This window comes from Dromiciops gliroides, chromosome 5 (assembly GCF_019393635.1).
Source record: "Dromiciops gliroides isolate mDroGli1 chromosome 5, mDroGli1.pri, whole genome shotgun sequence".
Classification (NCBI taxonomy): domain Eukaryota; kingdom Metazoa; phylum Chordata; class Mammalia; order Microbiotheria; family Microbiotheriidae; genus Dromiciops; species Dromiciops gliroides.
The window spans coordinates 188,145,694-188,156,537 of NC_057865.1; the positions used below are offsets into that span (position 1 = coordinate 188,145,694).

At 43.8% G+C, this 10,844-nt stretch overlaps 1 protein-coding gene across 3 annotated transcripts; it reads left to right on the forward strand.

The window, feature by feature from the left end:
* The first annotated feature begins 1,062 nt into the window (after positions 1–1,062).
* M6PR (mannose-6-phosphate receptor, cation dependent) lies at positions 1,063–10,824 on the forward strand. 3 transcript variants are annotated; one of them, XM_043966287.1, is made up of 7 exons: positions 1,063–1,080; positions 5,403–5,582; positions 6,786–6,955; positions 7,700–7,809; positions 8,024–8,154; positions 8,837–8,963; positions 9,252–10,824. In XM_043966287.1, the coding sequence occupies exons 2-7, from the start codon at positions 5,404–5,406 to the stop codon at positions 9,372–9,374; spliced, it is 840 nt and encodes a 279-aa protein (XP_043822222.1). In that variant the 5' UTR covers positions 1,063–1,080; position 5,403; the 3' UTR covers positions 9,375–10,824. The 3 variants fall into 3 exon arrangements, with proteins under 3 accessions (XP_043822222.1, XP_043822220.1, XP_043822221.1); XM_043966285.1 differs by lacking the exon at positions 1,063–1,080 and adding an exon at positions 1,357–1,647; XM_043966286.1 differs by lacking the exon at positions 1,063–1,080 and adding an exon at positions 1,734–1,851.
* The last annotated feature ends 20 nt before the right edge of the window (positions 10,825–10,844 follow it).

Genomic DNA, 10,844 nt, shown 5'->3' on the forward strand with positions numbered 1-10,844 from the left:
CGGCACAGAAGCTGACAGCTCAGCACAGCTGATCGCAAGACGCCGGTTGATATGGGGAGCTCTGCTGATTGGCGGAGAGCAGGCCAGGTTGAAAGAGCTGATTGGTGAAAAGCTCTACACTCTAAAAGAGCTGATTGGAGGAAAGGAGAATCATCTGCGATGACTAAAATCGGGGCTACTGTCTGTTACTGCTACAGAGTGCAATTGTCTCAAAGGCTTCCCTCTTGCATTTTACTGTCCCCTCTCACCGAAAAACCCTAATAGCTTTGCAGATTCCAGGATAAAAGGGTACTCCTTACAGCGTCACACTGAGTTGACAACCCACCCAAAATCCCCTTTTCAACGAAACACTCCCTTAACAACTCCCCTCTTTTACATATGCAATTGATTAAAAAATATGCAAGATTTTATTTTTGTTAATATTAAATTTTATCCTATTAGATATTGGCCACTAGTTTGTCAAGTTTTCCATCATCTTTTTGTCCTCTGAAAATTTGGTAAGATTTGCTAAGTATTTCATTTAAATCATCGACAGAAACCCCCGTCCAAAATGACGTTGACCCATCAGTAGGTCAGAGCATTCAACCTGTTCTGAATCTATATTAATATACAGTCATTTAGCCTACAGTTCTCTATATTTGAACGCAAAGACAGCATGGGATTCTTTGTCAAAAGCCTTGCTGAAATCTAGGTATTCCCCTGATGATACCAGTTTGGAAAGGCCGTCAAAAGAGGAAATGAAATTAGTCTGGAACAACCAGCTGTTGATGAAATCATGTCTCTTGGTTCCTTTTTTCTGTGTTCACGAATGATTATCACTCTAGATTCACATTCTAGAATTTTCCCAAGAATCTAAATTAATCTCATGGACTCCCACTTTGGTTCCTCAGTACCCTAATCAGACTGAGAGTGGGGGGCGCGAAGATGCAGGAGAAAGAGGGAGATGAGGTTGGACTTTGCATGGAGAGCAGAGGGAAAAAACTACAACTCCCAAGCTCTCCCTGTACTCACCCCCCTCCATTTCCGCTTCCCCATTTCACAGTTCACATCCCTAGGAGCAGAGGGCCAGCTATCGGGCACGTGAGTCCGCGTGACAGCCGGAGGTGGGGAGGTGAAGGTTACCTATTGATGGAAAGGCGGGTTTAGGGGGTGGGGCCTGCGAGATCGGCAGGAAAGGAGGGAGGGGCCCATCTGAGGATCTTGTTAGTTATTGGACGAGTTGGGGGAGGGCGGAGTTAATTTCGGAGACGGGGGATTGAACTCGCTTTTTGCCAATGAATGGCCAAATGGTGGGCTGGACTACTTGGTGGGTCGGGGCGAGGGAGGGAGAAGAGGCAGGGCTTTAAAAAAAAAAAACACCCGCCCGTGGTCGCCTGCCGCGGGGCCTGGTGGGAGGTAGCCTAGCCGGGCTGCAGGTTTGCGCTTCCTGTTTCCGGTTCCCGGAGCGGGGCAGTGTGAGGTGCTACTGGAAACCCTGGCTGCTGGGACGGGGGCTGCCGCTGGGACCCTGGACTGTCCCCTCTTCGGGCCCCCTCTCCAGACGATATCCACAGGGGATTCCAAAGGAGGGGTACTCTGATTAATATTCATGAGGGCTCATTAATAATTCAGAACGATCGGCGTTTCGCCCCTCCTCTCCAGTGGCACGTGAGTATTCTGGGGCCCCAGGGAGAGGGGCTGGAGGCTGAGGTGGGGGTGGGGTGGGGTGAAGGACCCCAAGAGGGCCTCCGGAATCCGGATCGCCGGTGTCCCTCTCCTCCCGAGAGCTTGGCCCCCAACTCCCACGGCGGGTCTGGGGAGGAGGGGGAGGCAGGGACTCGGACTAGGCCACAAGGAAGTTGCAGGGACGCGGTAAGAGTGGAGGGAGAGGAGACCGATGGGTGCTGAGAAAAGGGAGACAGTGATGCAAGGAAGCCCCTCAGGCCTGGGTGTGGAAGCGGGTCGAACTGTTACGGGGGGTTCTCCCTGGTGTGACTTGATGGAGGCAGGGGGAGGTGGGGTGGTGATGCTAGAGACGTCAGGTGGAGGAGGAAGAGGAGGACGACGAGAAGGACGAGGAGGACTCGTGCGGAGATTAGGAACGAACAGGAGGCGTTTGAGAAAGATGATTACCTGGGTGGCAGGTGTGGGAACTCGTGCCACTTGGCTCAAAGTTTGTACGGCCACATAGTTCTTGCTTCCAAACTTTCTCCTGCCATTCCCTTGAGTGTTTTGGCTATGGAACCTTTTCTGGGAGCGAGAGAAAGAGGTGAAGGCCTAGAGTTCTGGCTGCAAAGGAGGGTCGGATTCAGGCATGAGGTTCGGGAGGTTGAGATGGTCCAGAGGTGGGAGCTGCTTCCCAGCTACCGAACCCCAACTGTAGGCCAAGACTCGAGTGTTTCTGATGCCATAGAATTGGAGGTCACCACCCTTCTTGTTTAAGAAAGATAATTCCTTGCTTCTGGAGGATCTCTAGGCAGACCCTCAACCGCCTTTTGGTAATCTCTTCTGATTTGGGAGGGGTTTATTTTTAGTCAGGACGTTCTTCGTTTTAAATGAAAAAACCAACTACTAAAATCCGTCCTGTCTTAATTTAAGCCCATTCCATCATGTTTGAGGAAAGTATGTGTTCCCCGTGTTTAGAATGCATGTTTTCTTCCCTTCAGCCTCTTAAGAATCCTTCAGGGTTCAACTCAAAGGTCCCCTGTGGAGCACTGTTAGTGCTCCCACCACAATAAAACAAATAACAAAAAACCAAATCGCTTGTGTATATTGTGTATATACCTGTTGTATCTCTGCCTCTTAGTAGATTGTCTGAAATGAAAACTATAATAGTTAATGTTCATATAGATCTTACCATGCAGTGTGCTAACTTGTTGATGAATAACTGATCAATGGTATCTTCTTTAATCACGATACTCATAAGGGATACACTTACTAGCTGTGTGACCCTGGGCAAGTCACTTAACCCTTATTACCCACCAAAAAAAAAGATAATAAAACAATCACTTATCAATCTTTTCTGAAGGATAAATAATTATAAAAATCTATTTACCAGCTTTGTTGGTTATCATTTTATGAATTTTCAGCTTAAATAGCATGGTGACTAAAAATTACATGTAAAATTATTTTCTGTTAAGAGTTGGACCGGGGCAGCTAGATGGTGCAATGGATAGAGCACCGGCCCTGGAGTCAGGAGTACCTGAGTTCAAATCCGACCTCAGACACTTAACACTTACTAGCTGTGTGACCCTGGGCAAGTCACTTAACCCCAATTGCCCCCCCCACACACACACACAGAGTTGGACCAATTGTGGAACAAATGAGAAAGGATTCTTCTTTATTCCCTTCATGCTGTATTGTTGTTAGACTGCCCCTAGCCCAGTTTTCCAGCTAATTGTCTTTGTAAAATTGAGTAGTAATGATACCTAAATAGCCTCCCATATGATCTCTTGGAGGAAGCCCCTCTAACTTAAGGGTTAATAGTATAGATTCTTGAACTGTTGGTGTGAGTTGGAAGAATGGAAAACCTATTTCTCTTCTAACCTGAGATTTGGTATTCATTGCTTAGAAGATTGGGGGTGGGGCAGCTAGGTGGTACAGTGGATAGAGCACTGGCCCTGGATTCAGGAGTACCTGAGTTCAAATCCGGCCTCAGACACTTAACACTTACTAGCTGTGTGACTCTGGGCAAGTCACTTAAACCCAATTGCCTCACTTAAAAAAAAAAAGAAGAAGAAGAAGAAGATTGGGGGTGACGTGACCCCTTCTAGTTTCTAAGCTCTATAGGATAGACTAAAGGTAGACTGGTGGGTTTTTTGTGCTATAGGCTTTTTGAAGAAAAGTTCAACTATTAACAGATAAGGGACATAGAGGCCTTAGACCTTAACCTTATACCTGAACTCCTCTTTACAAAACTTCAGATGACTTTACAAATTACTTTTTTCAGGTAGTTTCAGAATTTCTCATTTCATTATGGGTATGTGGGTAAAGTAGCATGCAGTCAGTTATCAGAAAAGGTGGACCCTATTGGGCAGTGGTTTGGAAGTGATACAGGAAGTGATACAGCACTCTGGTACCTGAGTCTTCTGTTCCATTTCCCATTAAATCACTCCTAAGCTTTGGAGAAGTCATTTCCCCTTTATCTTTTTGAGTCATATGGAGAATTTAGTTTTTCGTTATCTACCACCTTTTCTGGATTTTGAGAGCATTGGCATTTTAGTGTTTGGGGAATTTTCAGACTATGCGAGGGTTATTACTTATAATGAAAAGTTGAATTTGGGGCTTGATAGGAAAAGGTAGGACTAAGAAGAACTGGGTAGAGTTGAGTGGCAGGATGGTACAATTATAGACTTATCAGTTTGCAAGGAGTTCCTTTAAAATAACCTCTGGGATAATCAAGAAAGTTAGGTAAAGGCATATTTTGCAAAGTCGAAGTCTTACACAAATCAATATGAATTAAGCAGAAAGGGAATGGATAGAAGGGGACAGTAAATTTTAAAATTGGGAGTAGATTCTAATTAATGAACAGTATTTTCATTCCCAGAGTACCTTAGCAAAATAGGTCAAGTATGTGAACATTACGTTGATTTGACTGAGTGGTTCCCAGGAGCTCAGTGGCAAGAAGTGTACTGACCTAATGAATTTTCTTCTTCCAAGGGAATTTTGGAAAATACAAGACATGAGACCTTAAAGGACATGAGCGCTTATTAATTGTTAAATGGGGCTTTATTCTTTTATGTAGATTGTCACTCTCCAAGACTAAGACAGGCAGAAGGATTTCTTGCTGTATGATGCTTTTGCGGAGGGTGGGGGGGAGGGGTGTAGTTCATTTCTACAAGAGCTGAGATTAACTCCTGAAGACATAAATGTTGATCTAACTCTTATCTAAACAGGCAGGAATGCTCCCACCCACTCAGTTTTTCTGAAATTTTGAGGTGTGTGATTGGTTTTGCCTTTAGCAGTTGTGAACTTCCACTTTAACAATTATAGTTTGAGAATGGCTTTTTGGGTGCCTTAAAACTGAATAGAATTCTGCTTGTTATCATATCTTCTCCCTCCCCAAAGTATTGTGAATAATAAATAGGAAATTTTTGTAGAGAAATTCAGTAAGCTTGGCACTCTAGGGACTTTGTAGAGACACGTTATAGAGGGGTGTGGGGAAGTCTTCTATAAAATTGTGCCTGAGTTGGGGGAAAAGCTTTAGGAATGAGAAGATCTGTAAGATAGGGAGTATCTGTGGCCAGTGACAGATATAAAATGTGAGTTAGCTAGAGGTAGTATGTGTTAGACATATCAATATATTTGTGCATATTCCAAAGGTTTTGATGCTTGTTGCATAACTAAAGGATCAGCTTGGCAGTGTGTTGTGGTAACTGATTCTTCTCTCCTTCCCACTCCTCTTTTCTCCTCTCTCCCAATAGGATGTTCCCCTTTTACAGCTGTTGGAGATCTAGGCTGCTGTTTCTGCTACTCCTGGCCGTGGCAGTGAGGGAGGCCTGGCAGGTGGAAGAGAAAACCTGTGACTTGATAGGAGAGAAGGATAAAGAGTCAGAGAAAGAACTGGCCATACTAAAGAAGCTGACTCCACTTTTTGGCCAAAGGTAAAGGATGGAAGGAAAAGGCAAACTATTTTCCAGTATCTCTGCCAAGAAAACCCCAAATGGGGTCACAAAGAGTTGGACACAACTGAAATGACTGAACAACGACGAAGGACAGAAACTTCCAAGGGTTTTGGGGCTGTAGTTGTTTTATTTATTTATTTTTTTTTGATTGATTGATTGATTTATTTTTTTAGTGAGGCAATTGGGGTTAAGTGACTTGCCCAGGGTCACACAGCTAGTAAGTGTTAAGTGTCTGAGGCCGGATTTGAACTCAGGGACTCCTGACTCCAGGGCCGGTGCTCTATCCACTGCGCCACCTAGCTGCCCCTGTAGTTTTAAAGAATCTTTCTCTTTATAGTCTCTGATCCCAGGGTTAAAAAAACCTTACCATTTAGGGAATGCTATCTGTGGCCTTTTTGAGAACTAACCACCCAGTTTCATAATGAATGAAAGGAAGGGAATCAGCCCAACTTCTCCCAAAAACCTGTTTTTTTCTCACATTATGCAGCCTGATTTATGTCTCCAAGAACAAACAGACCTGCAGCAAGTTAAACCTGTCTTCTCTAAAGAAATTTTTTTTTTTTGGTGGGGCAGTGAGGATTAAGTGACTTGCCCAGGGTCACACAGCAAGTAAGTGTCAAGAGTCTGAGGTTGGATTTGAACTTAGGTCCTCCTAAATCCAGGGCTGGGGCTCTATCTACTGCAACACCTAGCTGTCCCCACTAAAATAGACTTTTGATGATAAAGCATTTGACTCAGGCACTGAGCCTCAGGCTTCTTGCATGGGCATTGTTAGGTTCATACATTAGCTGTTCCCTGTCTCCAGGAGATCAGGTAAAGATCCTTGAAAGGAAGAAAGCAGTCTCAGAATGCCACGTTCCTGAGCATGGGAAACAGCTATATAAAGTGAAAGGGCTTAGTACAGATGATCTGTTAAAAAGCCCAGAGGCTTTGGCAGGTGTGTTTGTGTATAGTATGTTTTAATTACCAGCTAACCTTTCAGTGTCTCAGATATCACGTTTCTGCAGATGGTATTAGCTGCTATGTGTGACCATAATCATCTTTGCCCAAAAAGTGGGATGAGCTCTGATAAATGAACCAAAACCTCAGTGGATGTGGTCAAAGCAAATTTTGCTGTCACTAGAGATACCCATTCTGACTTTTGTCCCCCTTCTTCCTCATTTCCCTGTTCTGTCTTAACAGCTTTGAAAGTACTGTGGGCCAGGGTTCAGAATCCTACACCTACAAATTTAGGGTGTGCCGGGAAGTTGGCAGCAACAACAACTCTGGGGCTGGACTGGTGCAGATCAACTTGAAGACTAACAAGGAGACGATAATAGGGAGGATTAATGAAACCCATGTCTTCAATGGAAGTAAGGCCCTTTCTCACTTCTTCCATCATCAGATAGCCCCAAAGCTAACTCATTTCAACTCAGCTTTCCAGATTTCTCTAGTCTTTCAAATGTATCTTATGATCTGCTATCTGGTCTCCTATTTAAGGATATCCATTCTTAAGAGTTTCTTTAGATCTTTGTTGCTTCTATTAGCATGATTATTTCACTGAGGGTCAAAAATGGAAAGAACATGATCATCCTTGTGCCACCATCTCCTTCTCCCCATCATTCAACCAATTCAACACAAAGATGATACTTTGAATTATCAGTGGCTGATTTGAAATACCAGAAAGTAGGTAGGCTTCTCCCTTCTACCGTTTTGTCAGCAAGTAGTATGCATTCAATAAATGTGACTCAATTAACTGGAAAGATTGGTTTGAAATGGCCATCTAGTAGATCACAGTGAAATAGAAATTATTTAGATTTATGTCATTGTACCCTTACATTAGTATGGGGGAAAAATCAAGATTTCTTACTAGCCTAGAGACTCATCTTTTTCAGTTCTGATTATCCTAGAGGAATAACGTGTATCATCACAGCTATATTAAGCAAGACACATAATACTTTGGCATGTGTAGTACATAGGTCCCTTGATGCAATCATGAACAAATTTTTCAAGTAAAGCTAATTCATCTGAATCCCTTTTATCCTTTTCTACCCACCACATTGCCCAAATCTGTTGCTGCCCTTTCCTGTTACAAAAAAGTTTTCCTTGTCCCTCAGGTGACTGGATCATGCTGACCTATAAAGGGGGTGATGAGTATGACAACCATTGTGGCAAGGAACAGCGACGGGCAGTGGTGATGATCTCCTGTAACAAAAACACCATTGGGGTGAGACACCAAGGGACTAGTAGAGTTGGACAGAGACTGAACAGCAGAAAGGGGTACAGCACTACTAGATGGGGCATGTTAGGAAAGAATATGGAATCAAAGAAGCATTTCTTTCCTTTGTTAGGTGCTGAATTAGGCTAAGGGGAGTGTTAGATGGGTGCTAGAAAATGTCACTTTTAACATCATAAACTTATTATTTTCCATCGTCACACAGGGCAACTTTGTACCTGTTTCTGAAGAAAGGGGCAAAATCCAAGAATGTTTCTACCTCTTTGAGATGGACAGCAGTCTGGCTTGTCCCCCTGAAGATTCCCACCTCAGTGTGGGCTCTATTTTACTTATCACGTAAGTGCTCTGAAACACAAATACCTTACTACCTTTCCCCTTTTTCTGGATCAATAAGAACAATTTCTGTAGAGGGGTAAGTGACCAAAACTGCATTCTCATCTCTACTTCTGAAGCTATGAGAATGTGAATGGGTTTAGTAGAATATAATTGTATTTAGAGGGAGGCTGTATCATAGAGGACTTGACAGTTCTTATTCCTACTTTTGCTAATGGGATAAACTAAAGCATAAAAGCCATGGGGTGGGGGCAGCTAGGTGGCACAGTGGATAAAGCACCGGCCCTGGATTCAGGACCTGAGTTCAAGTCCAGCCTCAGACACTTGACACTTACTAGCTGTGTGACCCTGAGTAAGTCACTTAACCCTCATTGCCCCACCAAAAAACCCAACAAAAACAAAAGCCAAGGGGCCCTGTTTGTTTGGATCAGGAATGAATTTGAACTAACATGGGATCCAGATACACATACTTCTGAGCCCAAGCTCATCATTTACCAGTTCCGGTCAGTAGCCTAGCTGCTTGCCTCAGGGTCATGGAGGGAGGTCACTAAGTGTATTGCTAATTATTCACTACCTCTAGCTCTCCATGCCAGCCTTGTTACTCCTTAGGACCTTTGTCTCACCTATGCCTAAGTGTCACCATTAACAGGGCTCTTTTTGTACTTTTTCCTTTCTCTTCCTCTAGGTTTGCCTCGCTGGTGGCTGTCTATTTCATTGGGGGCTTCTTATACCAAAGGCTGGTAGTAGGCGCCAAAGGCATGGAGCAGTTTCCTCATTTAGCCTTCTGGCAGGATCTGGGCAATTTGGTAGCAGTAAGTAATAGGGACTGTTGCTAGGGTACCCGTTCTGTATCTAACTGCAGGGAACAGATTCTGGCCTTTTGCAAGAACTGGTGGTTTAAGTCTTTCAGAACCGGGAGAGGGGATGGGTGTAGGGGAAAGGAAACGGTTATGGCTATCAGTACCCACCTCTCCTCAGACTGAACTTAAATTTACTTATCATCAGCTGGCATCTTTATTCTTTGAATTACTCCTCTCTTCCTGGAGACAACCTCTCTAGGGCTAATTCCTTCAGTCAGTCATATTTGTTTTTCTTCACAGGATGGTTGTGATTTTGTGTGCCGATCTAAACCCCGAAATGTGCCTGCTGCCTACCGGGGTGTGGGGGATGACCAGCTCGGAGAAGAGTCAGAAGAGAGGGATGACCACTTGCTCCCCATGTGACTGCACTGGAGACACCCAGCCTTTCTTTCTTTCTTTCTTTCCACCCCAAACCAAAGCATCCTCAGCCAGATTTCTCCGCTGCTGCTGCTCCATCTCTTCTACCAGTTTTTCCTCTAGTTTGCTTTTAACTTGCACTCACTCTTTCTACCCACTAAGCTGCCTTCTCTCTGCTCTGTGTTTTCCCTTTGGAGTCTATTAGTGGCACTGACCCAGAGAAATGTGCCTAGGAGGGACACCCCTTACAGGTCAAAGGGAACTGAGGGTTTGTGTTTCCCTTGCAGAGAAAGGATGATGGGGATGTGTACAGATGGCTGGGAGTGGGCAAGAGACTTTCCTAGCCTTTTTACTGCATTTTCAATGTTAGGCTCTTCTGTGAGACACTGGATTCTAAAGGAAAAAAAATATTATTTATATAGGGTTTTGGTTGCTGTCATGCTGTTACCCTATGCCTGCTCTTATTTACAAGAGTTTGGTTGGAATTTTCTGCTGCTTGGGACAGCTTTGTAATGATTATCACTTCCGAGTTCCTGAATTTGGTCTGGGCCCAAGGCAGCCCCATTTTCTCTTGGCCTCCTCTGGGAACAGAACCATAAAATGTGAATTTTCCCAGGCCATAGATTTGTGAGGTACTACTAGGTCATTGTTGACTTAGTAGGGACCTTTACTTTGAAATATGATGTGGATTGTGATTTTGTGTTGTCACTTCACACATTCAGCCAAAAAGCCCAATCCAGAAAGCCAGAAACTAGAAAGGGAAAATGAGACTGAAGTATTGTGCCACATTGGTTCCTGAAAAGGAAAATTAACCATGCCTAGGGTGGATTTATTGGTGGAGAGGGGATGATTTTCCCCCCTCTCTGGTTACAGAACTTGGCAAAGCTTCTCTTATTCTAATCCTCCTCCCTTTTTATGAATATGGCTTATCTCCCCAGGTATGAGATTTTTCTTTTACAAAGATTGCCAAAAATGCAAATAGAAGCAGGTGGGGAGCCTGGAGCTCTGCTTCCAAGTGTAGAGAATGCTACTAACATTCCCTCTGCTGGCTCAGGGAGGAAAGTGTGTCTTGCCTATGGTTTTTCTGGGCAAGTAAGGGTTTTCAAAATTCCTTCTGGTGCCTCCCTTTTCTAATTAGGTGGTATGGCCAAGAAACTGGGCTGATCTCTCTTTGACTAATAAGGTTCTTCTGGCCAGTCAGGGGCAAAATAGCTACAGACAGAAAATTTATCTTTGGCTTTTTCATTACTGTTTGGACATTTTTTTTTCCTTTGAAGATAGGGAAATTAAGATTATAAAATCAGCAGGTATTTTTTTGTGTGTGTATATTTTGTTTTCCTTCCTCCTCCTTAACCCGGTGTTTTAAAATAAGGCAAAAGTCTATGCCACTTTTTGTATAAAAACACAACTTCAGAAAATTAAAAGGACCAAAAAAAAAAAACCAAACAAACCCCAATCCCTGTGGTCTGGCTGTTT

Bases quoted from the DNA above. Each gene is read 5' to 3' on its own strand.
- M6PR (XM_043966287.1), top strand. From the start codon at position 5,404: ATGTTCCCCTTTTACAGCTGTTGGAGATCTAGGCTGCTGTTTCTGCTA. The intron at 8,155-8,836 runs GTAAGTGCTCTG...CTCTTCCTCTAG, and splicing joins GGCTCTATTTTACTTATCAC to GTTTGCCTCGCTGGTGGCTG. The intron at 8,964-9,251 runs GTAAGTAATAGG...TTTTCTTCACAG, and splicing joins ATCTGGGCAATTTGGTAGCA to GATGGTTGTGATTTTGTGTG.